At 41.5% G+C, this 21,755-nt stretch overlaps 2 protein-coding genes across 5 annotated transcripts in view; one reads left to right on the top strand and one right to left on the bottom strand.

The window, feature by feature from the left end:
• Positions 1 to 6,506, top strand: part of LOC120559612 (sodium-coupled neutral amino acid transporter 3-like) — a 33,508-nt gene extending 27,002 nt beyond the window's left edge. For all 3 annotated transcript variants that reach the window (XM_039801458.1, XM_039801459.1, XM_039801460.1), the window contains exon 16: positions 5,873 to 6,506. In XM_039801458.1, the coding sequence (XP_039657392.1) occupies positions 5,873 to 5,977 (105 nt within the window). In that variant the 3' untranslated portion in view covers positions 5,978 to 6,506. The remainder of the gene's footprint in view (positions 1 to 5,872) is intronic.
• A 4,648-nt stretch (positions 6,507 to 11,154) lies between these two features.
• ccdc22 (coiled-coil domain containing 22) overlaps positions 11,155 to 21,755 on the bottom strand; it is a 37,160-nt gene continuing 26,559 nt past the window's right edge. For both annotated transcript variants that reach the window (XM_039801274.1, XM_039801276.1), the window contains exons 11-16: positions 19,932 to 20,033; positions 19,661 to 19,768; positions 17,346 to 17,441; positions 16,274 to 16,333; positions 16,089 to 16,163; positions 11,155 to 11,957 (exon numbers count right to left, since the gene is read on the bottom strand). In XM_039801274.1, the coding sequence (XP_039657208.1) occupies positions 11,844 to 11,957; positions 16,089 to 16,163; positions 16,274 to 16,333; positions 17,346 to 17,441; positions 19,661 to 19,768; positions 19,932 to 20,033 (555 nt within the window). In that variant the 3' untranslated portion in view covers positions 11,155 to 11,843. The remainder of the gene's footprint in view (positions 11,958 to 16,088; positions 16,164 to 16,273; positions 16,334 to 17,345; positions 17,442 to 19,660; positions 19,769 to 19,931; positions 20,034 to 21,755) is intronic.

The raw sequence follows: 21,755 nt of genomic DNA, 5'->3' as shown, positions 1-21,755 counted from the left end.
TCGCTGTGTGGAAACCTACCGTAAGTGTACCCTGGAAATCCAGAGTTATCACAAGTGCACAATTTAAATTCGCCCAGCGAGTCACTCTGGCATTCATTAATGATGCTCATACCCTATGGGTACGCCACTGGATAAGTCTCTCCATGTATTGTTGTGATTGGTCGTAGTGTTATCCAAATGTGTGCAGTGAGATTTTCAAACGCATGCTTGGTGCCGCCCCTCAAGTTGGGACATTTCCATTAATCATTGCCAGACCCTTAATCTTTCGGATTTGGGTCTGGATTTCCAGGCTGGTCTAAGTGACTAATGTGAACAAAAATCTTTGAAACTGGTCCAGTATTAAAGCTATAACGCTGTAACCGGCAGCCGCGAAATGGGCTGCAATGTAACCCTTTAGGGCAGGGGTCTTCAACGTTTTTTAAGCCAAGAACCCACTATCTGAGAGAGGGACAGAACAGGGACCCCCTACTACATATTGTATAAAATTAAGTTGCTTATTAAAGGAACACGCCGACTTATTGGGACTTTAGCTTATTCACAGTATCCCCCAGAGTTAGATAAGTCCATAAATACCCTTCTCATCTCCGTGCGTGTCATAACTGTCTGGCACACCCACCACTAGCTTAGCTTAGCACAGATCCTGGAGGTAACCGGCTCCATCTAGCCTAGCTTAGCACAGATCCTGGAGGTAACCGGCTCCATCTAGCCTAGCTTAGCACAGATCCTGGAGGTAACCAGCTCCATCTAGCCTAGCTTAGCACAGATCCTGGAGGTAACCAGCTCCATCTAGCCTAGCTTAGCACAGATCCTGGAGGTAACTGGCTCCATCTAGCCTAGCTTAGCACAGACCCTGGAGGTAACTGGCTCCATCTAGCCTAGCTTAGCACAGACCCTGGAGGTAACCGGCTCCATCTAGCCTAGCTTAGCACAGATCCTGGAGCTAACCGGCTCCATCTAGCCTAGCTTAGCACAGATCCTGGAGCTAACCAGCTCCAACTAGCATACTGCTCCCAACAAGTGACAAAATAACGCCAACATTTTCCTATTTACATGTTGTGATTTGTATAGTCACAGCGTGTACAAATAACAAGGTCACATGACACACAGCCATCTTCTAACCGTATACATACTGGGAACTATATTCTCAGAAGGCGAAGCACTGCTACTCTCTGTTACTTGGGCGGAGTGATTAGTGCAGCACCTGAAAAGCCCCTTTGTTACTCTCTGCTCTTCATCACGGGGCTTCTCAGGTGCTAATAATATTATTTTGTTTCTGTCGACTTTGAATGAAGTGTATTTTACGATGATAAAATTACTGTTTATTTACATGGAGTCTGGTGGAATTTGGCGATCGCAATCTTGGGAATGTCTTATGTTAAAAAAAAGGTCTATCTCTGTAGGATCCTTTCCATAATGTTGTCAGACACTAAGAATAATAATCTGAGCCTGTCAGTGGCAAAAACTGAACTTTTAGTGGAAGGAAATTGTCCCATGTGATTACACTGTAGCTTGTTTTGTCGTTGCCTGTCTTCGGGTCAAATTTGACCCGTTTTCATGTCTATATCAGAAATATGGGTTTCTTTTTAACTACCCAATTTTAATTACCCGAAAATAACACGGATGATTCCAAACAACGGCTCCGCAAGTATCTCTACTTTCGGATCTCTACTTTCATTGAATTTTGGGTGTTTTATTAAATTTTTTAGCATTGGAATTTTTTCAAAACAGTATCCCGACTGGATGTCGACCCTTCTGTGGTAATCCTTCCTTTCATATAAGTTAAAATCATGCATATGTTCTGCTTTTTTAACTAGCTATAATTTATTTATTTATATTTAACTTAATAACTAAGCTATAATTTCCTATAAATGAGGTTTATTGATCATGTGTTAAACTGATGGTAATATGTTGGTGTTAGTGGTTGTACAGTAGAGTTATACAGTACATGGTTGTGAAAAGAAGCTCTAAATGTAAAAAAAGCGCCAAACATTTTGAAAAAAAGACACAAAAACGTCAGAAAGTGTGTGGATTTTTGTTTTGAACCGGGAGGACAACACAAGGGTTAAAGATTGTTGTTCCCATCAGTCACTTATGGCGTTTTTCCATTACATGGTACCTACTCTACTCGCCTCGACTCTACTCGACTCGCCTCTACTTGCCTCGACGCGCTGTGCTTCCCTTTTCCATTGCAGATTTTAGTACCGCCTCAGCGTGGCTGGTTGTCATAGCGACTGCCGTGGGCGTGGCTTAGTAGCGTTGTTTTTCCCCGACTCATTTCCTGGTTCTCCGTCTCTGTAAACAACATGATATCAAAGAGATAGTTAATGTTTCCTGCTCCAGATTTCCCACCGTGGTCAGAAAGAACAGGGGAGACACTTAGTTTCTCTCACATATATATGACTCTAGAGTCTCTACTCGCTTTGTTTCTCTCACATATATATGACTCTAGAGTCGCTACTCGCTTTGTTTCTCTCACATATATATGACTCTAGAGTCTCTACTCTCTTTGTTTCTCTCACATATATATGACTCTAGAGTCGCTACTCGCTTTGTTTCTCTCACATATATATGACTCTAGAGTCTCTACTCGCTTTGTTTCTCTCACATATATATGACTCTAGAGTTACGCTACTTGTTTTCTCTCACATATATATGACTCTAGAGTTCACTACTCGCTTTGTTTCTCTCACATATATATGACTCTAGAGTCTCTACTCTCTTTGTTTCTCTCATATATATGACTCTAGAGTCGCTACTCTTTGTTTCTCTCACATATATATGACTCTAGAGTCTCTACTTCGCTTTGTTTTCTCACATATATATGACTCTAGAGTCGCTACTTTCGCTGTTTTCTCTCACATATATATGACTCTAGAGTCTCTACTCGCTTTGTTTCTCTCACATATATATGACTCTAGAGTCGCTACTCGCTTTGTTTCTCTCACATATATATGACTCTAGAGTCGCTACTCGCTTTGTTTCTCTCACATATATATGACTCTAGAGTCGCTAGCTAACTTGTTTCTCTCACATATATATGACTCTAGAGTCTCTACGCTTTGTTTCTCTCACATATATATGACTCTAGAGTCGCTACCGCTTTGTTTCTCTCACATATATATGACTCTAGAGTCTCTACCGCTTTGTTTCTCTCACATATATATGACTCTTCAAATTTCGCTATTGTTTCTCTCAAATATATATGACTCTAGAGTCGCTACTGCAGTTTCTCTCACATATATATGACTCTAGAGTCGCTGCCTTTGTTTCTCTTCATTGACTCTAGAGTCGCTACTGCGCTTTGTTTCTCTCACATATATATGACTCTAGAGTCTCTACGCTTTGTTTCTCTCACATATATATGACTCTAGAGTCTCTACTGGGGGTGTTTCTCTCACATATATATGACTCTAGAGTCGCTAGTTACGCTTTGTTTCTCTCACATATATATGACTCTAGAGTCTCTTTCAGCTTTGTTTCTCTCACTATATATGACTCTAGAGTCTCTACTCAAGCTTTGTTTCTCTCACATATATATGACTCAGAGTTGCTACTGCGCTGTGTTTCTCTCACATATATATGACTCTGAAGTCACTACTGCGCTTTGTTTCTCTCACATATATATGACTCTAGAGTCGCTACTGCTTTGTTTCTCTCACATATATATGACTCTAGAGTCTCTACTCGCTTTGTTTCTCTCACATATATATGACTCTAGAGTCGCTACTTTTGTTTCTCACACAATATATGACTCTAGAGTAGCTCACGCTTTGTTTCTCTCACATATATATGACTCTAGAGTCGCTACTCGCTTTGTTTCTCTCACATATATATGACTCTAGAGTTCGCTACTCGCTTGTTTCTCTCACATATATATGACTCTAGAGTCGCTACTCGCTTTGTTTCTCTCACATATATATGACTCTAGAGTCGCTACTCTTTGTTTCTCTCACATATATATGACTCTAGAGTCGCTACTCTTTGTTTCTCTCACATATATATGACTCTAGAGTCGCTACTCGCTTAGTTTCTCTCACATATATATGACTGTAGAGTCTCTACTCTCTTTGTTTCTCTCACATATATATGACTCTAGAGTCTCTACTCGCTTTGTTTCTCTCACATATATATGACTCTAGAGTCGCTATTCGCTTTGTTTCTCTCACATATATATGACTGTAGAGTCGCTACTCTCTTTGTTTCTCTCACATATATATGACTCTAGAGTCGCTACTCTCTTTGTTTCTCTCACATATATATGACTCTAGAGTCGCTACTCGCTTTGTTTCTCTCACATATATATGACTCTAGAGTCTCTACTCGCTTTGTTTCTCTCACATATATATGACTCTAGAGTCGCTACTCGCTTTGTTTCTCACATATATATGAATCTAGAGTCTCTACTCGCTTTGTTTCTCTCACATATATATGCATCTAGAGTCGCTACTCGCTTAGTTTCTCTCACATATATATGACTCTAGAGTCGCTACTCGCTTTGTTTCTCACACATATATATGACTCTAGAGTCGCTACTCGCTTTGTTTCTCACATATATATGACTCTAGAGTCGCTACTCGCTTTGTTTCTCTCACATATATATGACTCTAGAGTCTCTACTCGCTTTGTTTCTCTCACATATATATGACTCTAGAGTCGCTACTCGCTTTGTTTCTCACATATATATGACTCTAGAGTCGCTACTCGCTTAGTTTCTCTCACATATATATGACTCTAGAGTCTCTACTCTCTTTGTTTCTCTCACATATATATGACTCTAGAGTCACTACTCGCTTTGTTTTTCTCACATATATGACTCTAGAGTCGCTACTCGCTTTGTTTCTCTCACATATATATGACTCTAGAGTCTCTACTCTCTTAGTTTCTCTCACATATATATGACTCTAGAGTCGCTACTCGCTTAGTTTCTCTCACATATATATGACTCTAGAGTCTCTACTCTCTTAGTTTCTCTCACATATATATGACTCTAGAGTCTCTACTCTCTTAGTTTCTCTCACATATATATGACTCTAGAGTCTCTACTCTCTTAGTTTCTCTCACATATATATGACTCTAGAGTCTCTACTCGCTTAGTTTTTCTCACATATATATGACTCTAGAGTCACTACTCGCTTTGTTTCTCTCACATATATTTGACTCTAGAGTCTCTACTCGCTTTGTTTCTCTCACATATATATGACTCTAGAGTCTCTACTCGCTTTGTTTCTCTCACATATATATGACTCTAGAGTCACTACTCGCTGCGAAGATAATCGCCGTCACTCTCTCACTTCTCCCTCGCTCACCAGCTCCCCACACACACACACACACACACACACACACACACACACACACACACACACACACACACACACACACACACACACACACACAGAGACACACACACATCACACATGCACACCAGCGCACCAGTATAACCATCAGGCCACTTGTATGCTACGGAGAAAGCTCTGCGTGGAGCCTCCGGCAGCAAAAAACCACCGCTGGCTAAACTATTTAAAAATGCCGTCTCTCGCTAGCAACGCAGTGATCAGTGACCTTTCCGACCAATCAGCAGCCTGCAGGGTTTCACGTCACCTTTTCGGCTCGCCTCAGCTCGCTGGGAACCTCGACTGAGGAGGTACTAAAAAAAAGTACCCGTTAGCAGGTACCAGGTACTTTGGAAAACCAAAAAAGGCGAGTAGAGTCGAGGCAAGTCGAGCAGGTACCATGTAATGGAAAAGTGCCATTAGACAAAAAAACATGAGAAAAATAGGGTCCAGGTTGAAAAAACCCAAAGCTGCCCTTTAAGTATGGAACTAAGTGTTTCTACATTGACATATCTTCTTTTTTTGGGGGGGGGGGTTTGCAGGCTGCGTGTTTCACAGCGCTGGGTTTCATTTTCATGTCCATGAGCCTGACGTTCATCGGGATTGACTGGATGACCGGAGAAAACCGAAATCTCGGCGGCCATTAAAGTGTTCGCCCCCAAGCCCTACAGCGACAGCAGCCCACCGCTGCGACCATCCATCCTGCGCTCCTCCCCATTGGGGGGGAAGCAACCTTTCTGCTGGAAGGCTCGGGGCTTTTTGGCGGGAGTGCTTTTATTAATCATAGGGGACAACCCCTTCCTCCAGAGCGATGAGAGGAGCCCCGACTTGTCCCGTCACCCACCCAGCACCACCAGGATCCATCACAGGTGGTGTCGTTCCTCCGTTCTCACATGAAGAGCTGACGGACATGTTGACCATTGCAGCCCCCTCAACCTTTAAAAAGATATTCGCCCTAACAGAAGCTAAATGTGGTGCAGATTTACAGTGTTTCTCAAATGTTTTCAGACCCAGGATTACTTACCCAATAAAAGAAAACTCACAGACCATCTAACTAGGGCTGGGCGATATGGAGAAAATCAAATATCACGATATTTTTGACCAAATACCTCGATATCGATACCGCAACGATATTGTGCTGTTGACTATTGGTGCTTTCACTAAATATTTACACAATGAGAACTGGGAAGTTCAGAAAATGACATCACTTTACTGTAATGCAGCCTTTAAAACCAGGAAAAGACACTTATGCCATATTACGATATCCAAAATCTAAGACGATATCTAGTCTCATATCACGATATCGATATATTGCCCAGCCCTACATCTAATTGCCAAAACATCCCCCAAAACAAGAGGCCTTCTTACTTCAACAGTATGTTGTAGGAATGTAAAGATACACTCAACTCACCATTCCCGATTTTATGTTAAAACGATTATTTTTTTTGACAGAAAAATGTCCCTATATTTATATAAACTATGCAGAGATGTGTCCTCTTATTAAAATTGACACTGACTTTGTATTTTATGTTAAATCCCACTTCAAAATAACTAAATAAATACAAAAAATTTTTTTTCAAATAAATAAGCCAAGAAGACGTAGTGACGTCTGAAGTCAAACAAGTGAAATCTAAAGTAGGTTTAGCACTGGGATGTTTAAAAAATATTGCAATTCTTTAAAAAAAAATGTTTTTATCTCAACCGGTTGCAATCTTTACACATTTACACCGATTTTTTACCGGTTCCTGATGCATCGGTACATCCCTAATATATTACAAATGAGAGCCAAATTAAACGACAGTTTTTACAAAAAAGCTGACTCACTCATCGTCTTTGTTGCCGTCTTAATGAGGACGAATTATGCTGCTTATGTCCGAAGCTGTCGATCCATCCGGTCAGTTGTGACCGTAAACTTGATTCCTGCGCATTTCCTTCAAATGTCACAACATTGATGATTTGTGACGAAAATTGGAGGCAGTGTTTGGGGGGTGGAACTGAAAGACAGCCAATTCAAATATTAATGTTTGAATATACATAGGAGTGTATCCAATATTGAAAACACCACATCTATGCGCTAGGGGTGGGGGAAAGCATAGTATTGCAATATTTTCCGTGGCAATACTGTATCGATACAAGACAGACAATCTGATTTTGCAGCAATACAATTTAAGTGAGATGAACAAAACAGAGAAATGGATCTTTTTAGATAAAACAGATGTTGACAGAGTTTACTTTTGGGGACATAATTTGAAATTGGGAAAAATTTGAAGTTGGAAAAAAGGTAATGAATTGCAATATATCGCAGAATATTGCAGTATGTTTAAAATCGCAATAATATCGTATCGTGACATAAGTATCGTGATGATATCGTATGGTGAGGCCTCTGGTGATTCCCGCCCCTACTATGCGGCTCACTATTAGGGTTTGGTGGTTTGGAGTCGCTGGCAGACAGTTTGAGAAACACTGTTTTGAATTTTAAATTAAAAAGTATTTTATTAAAGCTTTATCGCGTAACTTTTTGATATTAATGAACGTCCGTTACATTCAGGCCACTGCCAAATGAGTTTCTACAAGCTAAGACTATCAGCTCCACACAACTCTCTCTCTGTTTCTCAGTACGACTATGTTCAGAAGATTGTGGCGTCCGGCGACTTTCCCGCGAAGAAACTCGAGTGAAGATAACGACCTCTTCTGAAGAGTCCATCATGTTTTGTTTTTTTTAATCCTCCGTGTCCTCCTTGGCTGCTAGCAACTGCGCACTATAGCTTTAAAAATAAGATATTTCACTAAATATATTCGCGGACCACAAGGGGTCGCTTGTGGACCACTCTTTGTGAATCATTGGTGTAGAACACGTGTGTCAAACTCGAGGCCCGTGGGCCAAATCCGGCCCCTTGCATATTTTGATCTGGCCCACATATCAATTTAGGTTCACAATAAATTTCGGCCCGCCTAGTTTTTGTCACTTTTGCCGATGCTTTTGGCACTTTTTTCCCCCCCATTTTTTAAATTGTTTTTGATGCTTTTTTCGGCCTTTTTTCTATGATGGCTAAGGAACTTTTTTGCTGACTTTTTTTAGGGCTTTATGTCGACCAAACTGTAAGGGAGAAGACTTCATAAGACATGCAATAATACAGTCAAAGATATTTACTTTTATATACTTTTTCAAAATGAAAGCATGTCAATAAACTCTAAATGTCTGATTCTTATTTTCCCAATGTGTCCCTTAGTGAAACTGAGTTTGACAAATACTGGTGTAGTATAACAGCAATATCAATTAATTATCTGCTTATCTAAGTTTTGACAAGCAAAATGTATTTGGTATTTAGATAAAAAAAAAATCCTATTCAGAAGCAGATGTCCCCAACATTGTAGTCCAATTATTTCTGCTCGTTTGAACAAATTCTCTTTAATCGATGCGTTGCGATTCGTTGGGATTTTTGCGGAGCAGTGTTAGATAAAACTGGAACAGTGATTTGTCTTCCGTCAGACAAAATGGTGTTTTTCCAGTTACATGGTACCTGCTCGGCTCGGCCGCGGTGCCCCGCCCCCCTTTCTCCATCACAGATTTAGTACCGCCTCATGAGTGAGGCGAGCGTAGCTGGTTGTCATAGCAACGCCGCAGGAAACTGCCGTGACGCGACACACACACACACACACACAGTGGAAGGTGTGTGGTGTTTCTGATTCTCGGCATGTGGCTGTTTGTCAGAAGACACATTTAGTTTCTAAAGAAGCTGGAGGCGGCAAAAACACACACCGCTGGCTAAACTATTTAAAAACGGCAGGTTTGTTCAGGACGCCCCTCGTCTGTCGCTATAGCAATGATGACGCAGCGATTAGTGACGATTCTCTCCGACCAATCAGCAGTCTGCAGGTTTTCACGTCATCTTTTGGTAGGGCTGGGCGATATGGAGAAAATCAAATATCACAATATTTTTGACCATATCGATATCGATACCGCAACGATGTTGTAGTGTTGACTATCGGTGCTTTCACAAAATATTTACACAATTAGATATTTGATAAATAATCATCAGTAATGTGGATATAATGACTAAGTGGGGTAAAGGCAAATAATAGAACAGTTACAACAGTCTGGTAAGGTCAGAAAATGACATCACTTTACTGTAACTCAGCCTTTAAAACCAGGAAAAGACACTTATGTCATATTACGATATCCAAAATCTAAGACGATATCTAGTCTGGTATCACGATGTTGATATATCGATATATTGCCCAGCTCTAGCTTTTGGTATCGCCTCAGCTCGCTTGGAACCTCGACGGAGGCGATACTAAAAAAAAGTACCTGTTAGCAGGTCCCGGGGACTTTTTATCATAACGGAAAACCTAAAAGTCGAGTCGAGGCGAGTGGAGCAGGCACCATGTGATGGAAAAACACCAAAAGTCTGACATGAAGTTTATGCAACTGTGAAACAATTAACCTCTGGATTAATTTGTGAATTTATTCTAAATAACATATGTGGATATTGTTTAATAAAAATGAACAAAAGATGAAACCTGTGTGTCTGTTTTTTTTTTTTTAAATGTAACGTGTGTTTTGGTGGTAATCACAAATTAATATTTCTAATAAAAAGACCGTTGTATAGGACGTAGATCTTCAACAGGGGTCCCGGCCGTTTGGGGGGCCCGCCTGGTAGCGCGGGGGTTTTTAAAAAAAAAAAAAAATATATATAAAAAAAAAAACCCCCAACATGAGTTCAACATCATATTAGCAAAGATAAATCAGCCTATTTGTGATTTGTTTTAGAATTTACACATCGATGACATCGACAGATAGTTACTGTGCTAGTGTGTTCAACATTAAAACATGTATAAATATTTGAATGTCAATAATTATTGTAATATATTGCATGCACCACAAAAAGGCATGTGTAAAGGCTTTAGGCCGCCCTACACGTTACTGAAGACCCAGTTCAATATGCAGCTCAACGTCAGAGCAGGGGGAATGAGAGGGGGAAACACCAGAGCAGGGGGAATGAGAGGGGGAAACACCAGAGCAGGGGGAATGAGAGGGGGGAAACACCAGAGCAGGGGGAATGAGAGGGGAAACACCAGAGCAGGGGGAATGAGAGGGGGAAACACCAGAGCAGGGGGTAATGAGAGAGGGAAAACACCAGAGCAGGGGGAATGAGAGGGGAACGCCAGAGCAGGAAGAATGAGGGGGGGAACACCAGAGCAAGGGGAATGAGAGGGGGAAACGCAGAGCAGGGGGAATGAGAAGGGGAAACACCAGAGCAAGGGGAATGAGAGGGGAAACACCAGAGCAGGGGGTAATTGAGAGAGGGGAAACACCAGAGCTGGGGGAGCGAGGGGAACACCAGAGCAGGGGGTAATGAGAGGGGGAAACGCCAGAGCAGGGGGTAATGAGATGGGGAAACACCAGAGCAGGGGAACGAGAGGGGGGAACACCAGAGAAGGGGGAATGAGAGGGGGGGAACACCAGAGCAGGGGGAACGAGAGGGGGGAAACACCAGAGCAGGGGGAATGAGAGGGGGAAACACCAGAGCTGGGGGAACGAGAGGGGGGAAACGCCAGAGCAGGGGGAAATGAGAGGGGAAACACCAGAGCAGGGGGTAATGAGAGGGGGGAAACGCCAGAGCAGGGGGTAATGAGAGGGGGAAAACACCAGAGCAGGGGGAATGAGAGCTGTAAAAGTAGCAAAAGGATATTGGTTTTTAAACCAAAGCGTAGCAGATGTAAATGTAGCCTCAGTGGTTGTAATCCATAATAACCACATTCAAAAATACGGTCGTACATTTAAGGCGTCATGGCGACGACGGAAAGATTACCAGAGCTGCTCTTTCAGTTCGTAAGGCATCTTTATTCAAGTTGGTACCACACTGTATGTACAACAATACTCTGCTGATTGGGCCGAACAGCATTATTAATATTAATGGGACTACATTCAAATGCCATTCACTCAACATATTCAGTCTGAATATAATCATGTCGACCGAAGAACCGCCAACGTCTGAAAATGGTGGAACAACTCCTGTATTAAAAAAAATTCCCAGTCAAAAAATTTGATGTTATCCAAGATACCTTATGAAAACATTTTTTTTTTTTTTGTACATCATCACGAACGGCTTTACATTTCAACCGTAAAAAGGTCCGACAGCCCCCCCGGCCGTCCCCTGTTGTCTTTCACTCGGAGACGCAGCAGTCGAACCAGTGCATGGACCCCCCCAGAGAGCGCGTCTAGCCACAGAAATCTGTTTCAAAATTAAACAATTATTGTCATCTTCGTACGTACGTACGTACGAATTGTGCATTAAAATGCCAGGTTAGTTCCGTGGTTCCAAAAAAAAAAATAATAATAATCAGCTCGCCCCTTTCTAAAGTCTCTTCAGCGTGGAAACTGGAGCGCTGTTGCAGTCCCGTTTAGGTTCGTATTGGCTCCAGGTTTTTATTTTTTTTTGTTTTTTTTTGTTTTTTTACCACAACCTTCGTGCCTCGGCAGGCGCAGCGGAGCGGACCGTGGCGCCTCCTTCAGCCTTCTCGGACTTTGGCAGCGAGCGCAGAGTTCTCCTGTCGCATAGCCTTGTAGTCGTCCAGAATCCTCTCAAGGTTGGCCACGGTCTTACTGCTGTTTTCGGTCTCGATCTGCGGGCAAATTTAAGATGACATTAAAAATAAAAAAACAGTTCTTTATTGAACTGTAAACAGGGTTTCTGCAGGTTTCACTAAGTCACATTCAAGACTTTTAAAGCGCCCATATTCTGCTCATTTTCAGGTTCATAACTGTATTTTAAGGTTGTACCAGAATAGGTTTACATGGTTTAATTATCTAAAAACACCATATTGTTGTTGTACTGCACAGCTCTCTCTCACTGCTGCAGATCCTCTTTTCACCTGGTTTCTGTTTTAGCTACAGAGTGAGACCTCTTTTCATCTTCTTCTTCTGTACTATCTTTGATTGCACTCGCACATGCTCAGTAGCTCAGATGTAGAGCATGTCAGCTAGCTAACTCTAGAGACAGTAAAAGAGAGCCTGTTTCTCCAACTTTGGTCAGTTACAAGGCAGGATCAGCTGGGAGACTTCTAAATGAGGGCGCACATGTAAGTAGTTCTTTTGTAGATTATGGTGAACTTGTGTGTGTTGTAGCAGTGCTTTGCTATTGAGAACGACGTAGCATGCTAGCGTTAGCCGGCTAACGCTAACGCTACGAGCTAACGGTTGCGGTTAGCCAGCTCATTTGACTGTGACGTCACAGTCCGAGGCCGATTTTGAACAACTCACCAGGAGACTGAAAGCAGGACACATTCAGAAACCGTATCTCACTCAAAACAGCATGGATGGATTTTGTATGTGTGTGGAAGCACCAGAGACACAAAAGAACACCCCAAATCACCAGAAAAGTGTTTTTTTCATAATATGGGCACTTTAAAGATAATTTTTTGGGCATTTTCAGCCTTTATTTTGATAGGACAGCAGAATACATGAAAGGGGAGAGAGAGAGAGGGGGAATGACATGCAGCAAAGAGACACAGGCTGGAGTCGAACCCTAGCCCGCTGCGTCGAGGAGTCAACCTCTATATTATATATATATATATATATATATATATATATATATATATATATATATATATATATATATATATATATATATGGGCGCCTGCTCTACCAACTGAGCTATCCGTGCGCCCACATTTAAGACTTTTAAGACCTTTTTTTAATAGAGATGGTCTGATACCATTTCTTGCTTCCCGATACCGATTCTGATACCTGAACTTGCGTATCAGCTGATACCGAGTACCGATCCGATACCAGTGTGTCATATATTTTATTATGTTTTAACAACTGTATACTACTATCCCTGTATAATATAAATCTAAGTGTGAAGATATTTTGTTAAAGCACCAACTGTCAACCCTAGAATATCGCCGCAATATCGATATCGAGGTATATGGTCAAGAATATCGTGATATCTGATTTTCTCCCTATCGCCCAGTCCTACCTATAGCACAACATATAAAAAAAAACACAACGTAACGTACTTAGGAAATGCAGAGTCACAAAATGGCTGTTGTTTGCTGGAGACTTCTGGCATGAGACTCCAGCACCCGTACACCCAACGTTCCCAGAGGAATTGCTTTCTTGCATTAGAAGCAGTAGGCTTCAAACACGTTGTAAGCAACTGGCTCTAACTCCGATTTTCTACTGGGCGCTTCTTTGCCACACCACACCGGGAGCGTCTTGTCTGCCCGACGATTTGATCGTCTCTACAAGTACTTTACAAAACAAGCCCGTGTTTATTCAGATAATATCTACCTTCCACTCTAAGCACTCCTGTAAATAAACTCCGTGCCTTCTCTTTTCTGGCGTCTGTTGTGTTTTTGTAAAGGAGACAAATCATATTGGGTGGTGTCTTTTGGTGAATCATACGAAAGATGATTGGCTACAATGTAACTTGTATGCATGTTGGTCTCACTTGTAGTAGAATAATATTTGGAAAATAAAAGAAAGAACTACAACACCACAGAATCAAAAAAAAAAAACATTTTAAAGCGCAGCGTGAGCATTTTAATGGAGCATTAGAGGCAGCGTTGTCTCGCTTCGCCAGAACTTCCTCCACAGGCCCTCCGATTGGCCAAAACTATGTTTCTGTTAACTTGAATTAAACTGAATTAACCCTTTCCTGGACTTGGTTACAGGTGCATTGCATTGGCGACAGCGACACAGGATATTAAGCCATTTGAACCTGTCGTTGTTTGTCCTCTGTCACTAACAGACACGTTCGCAAACTAACTTGAAGCACAAAAATTGAGCCCCCCTAAAAAGGGTCTAAAATCGACCAATGGTTGACCATAGTCCTCCAACACAAAGGAAGCGTTAGGTAACGATAATCTGGTCGAAGGAAAGGACATATGGAAGGACTGAGGATATAGACTAGGGGTAGCGTTGCCTGGAATTGGGAAATTGATTTAAGACCAAGAACACAGCTCCACAGATAAATACACAAGACTTTAAACTTTGATATTTTAGACTTGAGACTTTTTAAGACCCAACAGAAACCGTGTGTAAATCTGTGAATGTGGTGCTGCATTGTAAAAATACACGTCAATACAATTTCTTTTTGTCTGGGGTCTAAAAAGAAAAAGAAAAGTAAAACGATCAGTCGAACGACGAACGCTGTGTAACCAGTAACATAGCAGGGCGTTTGTGGTTCAACTGGTCATGACTGTTTTCCCAAGATGGCGCCTGCCTGTATACATGAACGGTACTGTCTTTCTAAACTATCTTTTTAATAAACTGTCTATACACTTACAAAGTTCTCAGTGCTTCTGTCTACATGTAGGGACCCTCATTATGCTACCGTGGAAGTGTGGTGCTATTTTGAGCCTTGTTAGCGGTGTAGAAATAGAGATTTATTTATACTTTACCCTAGAGCTGGGCGATTTTTTCCCCTAAAAAAAATATGCGATTGTTTTTATAAAAAACTCGATTTACGATTCGATTCCCCCCCCCCCTTTCCATTTAAAACAAAATAACTGCGAACTGTAAATATATTTTAAAAATATATATTTATTGTATTTAATAAAAGTGCATCAACATAAACATAAACAAAATTGCAAAGGCAAACCCTTTAACTGTAAAGTCACTGTGCAGTGTGCAACAAAGATTGTTAAACATCCAAATTATTTATACTGTATTTGGATTGAGCTAATAAAACAACAAAAAATCCTGAGGTAACTCTTAGTTTGGATTGAACATGTAAACAGTAACACCATTCTCCATGAAAAATGTAATTGCATTTTAAACATTCTTTGCAGTAGTGGCAGCGTAAAAGTAAATTCCCTTCAACTCGCTTATTATCTTTTGCCGAGTGTTGTTATACAGCTGCGCCGCAGGGAGCGTGCTACGGAAACCCAGAAGGAAGATTTGGCGAATGCAAAATGTATGTACGCTATACTGAAAAAAATTGCTTTTTTGAAAATATGAATCGATTTGACCTACCAACTCGATTTTTAAATCAAACAGATTTTTTTCCCAGCCCTACTTTACCCTCTGCCCCGACGACTAGTGTTATAAGCTAATAAGCGATAACACTGGTCACATTCGATGAGCACGAAAACAGATCCCTGAGAACGGTCGACTCGGTACACATGTTATTAACCACTAGGTTCATTTTGCGCCGGATTTGTCCTTTAAAATGTGAATATGTAGAAGTTTCTTCTCTCCTCTGGGACAGTAAACTGAATATCTTTGAGTTGTGGACAAAACAAGACATTTGAGGACGTCGTCTTGGGCTTTTTGGGAAACACTGATCCACATTTTTCACCATTTTGTTCCATTTTAGAGACCGAACAACTTAATCCATTCATCCAGAAAAGGAATCAACAGATGAAAATAATCGTTAGTTTGCAGGCCTGGTTACCGTAGGTTTTCTACATTCATAGTTTTCACAGAACCAATCACTTCTCTGCCCACAAAGACACATTTCAACCAGGGTTCGAAATGAGCATCATCCACCAGCCAAATGCTGCTAAAATATGCAAGTGGCTGGTAGATTTTCTTCACTCACCAGCCAAAAAAAAATAATGGAAATCTAATGAGTGGCTGGTCAAATTTGAATATTTACTAGCCATTTGGCTGGTGAACGAAAAAGTTAATTTTGAACCCTGATTTCATTTATTATAATAATAATTTTAATAATAATTTGGAACGCAGTGTAGACTGTGCATGATGGGACGATCACATTGAATCAGTTAAAGTGTAAGTAAGTATCTTACCTGCTCCTCTAGATCTCGAATCTCTCTCAGGATTGTCCCGGTGTCTTCGATGGTTTGGATCAACTGATTACAGTTCTACGGAAGAATGCGAGATGGAGAGAGGACGTGTTACACATTCACTGATAAGAGCAAACGGAGAAGATGAAATCTTCAAGACGTAGCCGAGACAAAGTGTGATGACGTACTTCATGCAGGGCAGCCAGGTACTTGTAGGATTTGCGGACGGATTCGTCTTTTTTGGCGTCCTTCAAATGACAAAAATACACAAAAACATGAAAAATTGGTTCGTCCAGAAACACACGTGTGTGTGTGTATATATTGAAAACATCCTCAGGATTAAAGAGCACATGTACTGGTTCTGGAGAGTTGCCACATACTGCGAAAGGCATTCTGAGATTGCAGAGAAAACTGCACTTTAAATGTACAGTACAGGCCAAAAGTTTGGACACACCTTCTCATTCAATGCGTTTCCTTTTTATTTTCATGACTATTTACATTGTAGATTCTCACTGAAGGCATCAAAACTATGAATGAACACATATGGAATTATGTACTTAACAAAAAAGTGTGAAATAACTGAAAACATGTCTTATATTTTAGATTGTTCAAAGTAGCCACCCTTTGCTTTTTTATTAATAAGGGACAAAATTCCACTAATGAAACCCTGACAAAGCACACCTGTGAAGGTAAAACCATTTCAGGTGACTACCTCATGAAGCTCATTGAGAGAACACCAAGGGTTTGCAGAGTTATCAAAAAAAGCAAAGGGTGGCTACTTTGAGGAATCTAAAATATAAGACATGTTTTCAGTTATTTCACACTTTTTTGTTAAGTACAAAATTCCATATGTGTTCATTCATAGTTTTGATGCCTTCAGTGAGAATCTACAATGTAAATAGTCATGAAAATAAAAAGGAAACACATTGAATGAGAAGGTGTGTCCAAACTTTTGGCCTGTACTGTATCTGTCACTTTTTTTTAGTGCTGCCCTTTATATTCAATTCAATGTTCAATTTATTCAATAAAAGAAAGTTGGAAATGATTTCCTTTCATTTATTTTAAATTCAACAAGCAATTTGTTGTATGTTAGCAGAATACGGAAAGCAGTAGAACTGAGTAAACTTTAATATCTGTATATTTATCGCAAGTTATCGTGATATTCAACAGCGTTACTGCATATTGCATATGTTCTTCATATCGTGCAGCACTAAACTGAATGCAACAGGAGAACTGATGCAAAACAAAGAACTCTGCTACCTTGAAGACGAGCTCATCAGTCACAGCGAAGGTCCGGTCCAGTTTTCCCGTCAGACTGTTGATCTCTTTCTGGAGCTCCTTGGTGTCCGACAGAATCTGCAGAGAAAGTGAACACAGTGTTGGTGAGTATGGCTGGGCATCATCCAAAAATAATCTATACCGGTACCGGTACCCTGACTTTGACACTGGTTCCTAAAAAATACTTTTTTCGATTTCAAATTTTATAAAAACGAAAAGAAACTACAACATTACGGCACAAATGTATTTTTGTGTTTTTCAGCTCCTACTATTAAAGCCCGTCTCTGTGTTACGTGTCTCTACGATGTGTAACGTTAAGACAGCCAATCACAGACGTGATCAGATCTTGGTAGAAGCATGCTGCGTGCTGACTGGCTCACTGACTCAGATGAGATTTACTCAGTAGGTATTGAAACTGGGTATTGAACGATGAGGCATTTTTCGATGCTAGATACTTTGGAGGCAATTCTCATTACCTTGGTCGGCCGATTTCTAATACCAATTAGGCTGTTTAGGTTCTTTTAGTGAAAATATAATGTGTGTGTCTCTCTGCCAGCCACACAGCTTCAGCAGACACACGGACAGAAACAGGTGTATGCCCCCGAGCCGCACTCTAAACAGCATAACACAAACTCACTGCGCAGGGCTCGTGTGCAAAAGGCTCCAGTAATGTGAGCATGGAAAGAGCATGACCCCCCTCTTTCATGTTACAACTTGCCCAGGCTTGTAGAGAACAGCTGTCAGTCAGGTTTCCTTAAAGTGAAGGTACAGCTGGTGTTTGTGTAGTCTCGCATTGCCAGACCAATAACAATCTTCTTGGGTGGTGCTGAGCTCCGGACAGAGCCACGGTGCCTCTGCTAAATAGCCTCCGGAAGGAACTTGTTTTGGTGGAACATGTGTACGTTCAAAAGTAGTTTTAGTCGTGCGAGAGAAAACTCCGATTGGACAGATAGTCTAGCTAGCTGTCTGGATTTACCCTGCAGAGATCTGAGGAGCAGTTAACCATAGTCCTCACAAATCAGCCGGAGGTTAGAACCCCAACACAGAGACAGAGGAAGGTAACGGACATCCGGACGAAATGCCAGCACCTGGATAATCTCGGAAACGTCGTCGATGTGAATAGTGTTTGTGTGCGTCAGTGACAATGGTGGGATGTAACTAAGTACATTTACTTCAGTCCAAATGTTGAGGTACTTGTACTTTACTTGAGTCTTTTCTTTTCATGCCATTTTCTACTTCTACTCCGCTACATCTCAGAGAGAAATATTGGACTTTAAAGGTCCCATGGCATGAAAATTTCACTTTATGAGGTTTTTTAACATTAATATGAGTTCCCCCAGCCTGCCTATGGTCCCCCAGTGGCTAGAAATGGTGATAGGTGTAAACAGAGCCCTGGGTATCCTGCTCTGCCTTTGAGAAAATGAAAGCTCAGATGAGCCGTTTTGGAATCTTCTCCTTATGAGGTCATAACAAGCAAGGTTACCTCCCCTTTCTCTGCTTTGCCCGCCCAGAGAATTTGGCCCACCCATGAGAGAGAGAGAGAGACATCATGGCTTTCAAACGAGCAAAGTGGCAGTTGGTCAAGGCCACACCCCCAACCTCCACCTTGCCCCCTCCTCTCTCCTCCTCAATAGCTACAGACACAGAAATGGCACATCCTAAGGAAAGCTCATTGTGGGACTGGCTCTAGTGGCTGTAATTCTGCACCAAAGCTGAATTTTGGGAAAGAGACTTCAGATACAGTATTAGGGGACCACTAAGGCCTATATAAAAGACACTTCAGATACAGTATTAGGGGACCACTAAGGTCTATATAAAAGAGACTTCAGATACAGTATTAGGGGACCACTAAGGTCTATATAAAAGAGACTTCAGATACAGTATTAGGGGACCACTAAGGTCTATATAAAAGAGACTTCAGATACAGTATTAGGGGACCACTAAGCACTATATAAAAGAGACTTCAGATACAGTATTAGGGGACCACTAAGGTCTATATAAAAGAGACTTCAGATACAGTATTAGGGGACCACTAAGGTCTATATAAAAGCATCCAAAGAGCACCATGTCATGGGACCTTTAAATCTCACAGCTTTAGTTACTTTACAAATTAAGATATTTGCACACAAATCACATGTAGTTTATGAAATCTGATCCACAAGTCCAGCTGAAATGATCAGACCATTAAACACTTAGCTGTACTTACCTTCCCATTGAACGAATATTGGAGTATTCGTTCCAGCCCTATGCATTAGTTATTTCCATTGTTTTGTCGTATAGTTTGCTTTTGAATGTACCTTTGTAATTTCCTCCTTCTGTTTCTTGATGTTGCTGACGATCTCTAGAATCCTCTGAGTGTACGCTGACCGAGACACGTCCTGAGGAAGGTTTTCTAACTCCGTTACCTACGTTGGGAAACAACAGGCACAATACAAACGGTCAAACGCGCATGTACAAGACAGTTATCTTCCAAACAAAACGGTGTCAACGTGACGCGTGTTGCCGTGACCTTTGAGTACACCGCGTCTTTTGTCAGCATTCAAAAGAAAAGTAAAGTCAGTCCGTTACCAGTTGTTTGTAGATTTCTTCCTTCTTCTTGGCCTCCTCCGTAGACACACGGATTTTGTCATGCAGGGACTTGATTTCAGACAGCTTTCTGGACGACTCCAGCTGAGGGAAATGGAGGCAAATGTTCAGAATCAAAAACAGGGAACCCCCCCAGGGTAGCCTGGTCCTACCAGACTCTGGTACATTAGCCTGGTCCTACCAGACTCTGGTACACTAGCCTGGTCCTACCAGACTCTGGTACATTAGCCTGGTCCTACCAGACTCTGGTACAATAGCCCGGTCCTACCAGACTCTGGTACAATAGCCCGGTCCTACCAGACTCTGGTACAATAGCCCGGTCCTACCAGACTCTGGTACACTAGCCCGGTCCTACCAGACTCTGGTACACTAGCCTGGTCCTACCAGACTCTGGTCCACTAGCCTGGTCCTACCAGACTCTGGACAACTAGCCTGGTCCTACCAGACTCTGGACAACTAGCCTGGTCCTACCAGACTCTGGTCCACTAGCCTGGCCCTACCAGACTCTGGTACACTAGCCTGGTCCTACCAGACTCTGGTACACTAGCCTGGTCCTACCAGACTCTGGTACACTAGCCTGGTCCTACCAGACTCTGGTCCATTTCATTTGTACAGAGAGTCTGGTCTCTCTCCATTGACAAGTGTTAACTTCCTTGAAGGCGGGTACTCTGTTGTAGTTTAAAACTATTGGATCTGCCCAGAGCCAGTCTGGATCTGCCAGAACCAATCGCTAACGTTTTGGTCGTGACGTCGGTTTAGCATCGCTAGCGTTAGCCTTAGCATCGCTAGCGTTAGCCAACTCCTTCACCGCTAACGGATCGAGCTGGAAAATCAAACTGTTCCGGAACCCCGTGGGGAGGAGGGCCACGACATCATGGCCCCAACACAACTCAGCAAAGGATGTTCTCGCTCGGGCTTTAACTTCTGGATATTCTGCAGCGTTGCCACAACGGACCGAATGGCTTCGCTCGCATCTTTCTCCGCTCGCCATTACGGAACTACAACTCAAACTAGCGCACGACCTCAACGCCATCGTTCTCAGCCACTCCCTCTGTTCTCTGATTGGACCGCCAAAATATTGACCAGAGAAAACCCAAGAATATACCGCAAACCCAGGCTCAGTTCTGAAGGAAAATGAAAATTGAGAGGTACGTAGGAGTCTAGCCCCAGGGTTCTCTAGGTTAAATTTAAGACTTTTTAAGACCCTTTAATACCACCTAAGATTACATTTAATGCCAATTTTAGGGCCATAAATTGAAAAAATAAGTGTGGATTTTAAGCCTGAGAAAATATTTATTTACTGAGTAACTCTACCTGAATTTATTAAAACATTTTTGTGGAGTGTGTTTGTACTCTAAACACAAAATAAAATGTAAAATCTTTTTAGCTTTTTCTTATGCTAATACTAAATAAAGTAAATTTAAACATTACCCACACAAAATATTTATACATGAAGTTACTGCATTTAATTAAGCCTGTAATATTTTGTAAACTATACACTATACTTTGCATAATTTTGTGTTTTTTGAATATTAAACTCAAGTCACGTGATCGGGATATGACGGGAGTAATTTTGTGCCTCGGGATGGGAGTGCCAATTGATTCCCGTGTCACCCTCTAGCACGCCACGCACCTCGCGTAAAAAATATAAATACAAGACTGTCCTATTTTTACGATTGCAGAGCGGATCTCTGCTGCCCATACGCACCACTACGCGCTGCTCTCGTGTCCAGTTTCATTGATTATAGTGGAAGCTTAGGTATGTTACACATGCAATGTAGCTGGCCCGTAATACTTTTAAGACCT

Source organism: Perca fluviatilis, chromosome 5, assembly GCF_010015445.1.
Source record: "Perca fluviatilis chromosome 5, GENO_Pfluv_1.0, whole genome shotgun sequence".
Taxonomy (NCBI): Eukaryota; Metazoa; Chordata; class Actinopteri; order Perciformes; family Percidae; genus Perca; species Perca fluviatilis.
This window is presented reverse-complemented; position numbering and strand designations above follow the sequence as displayed.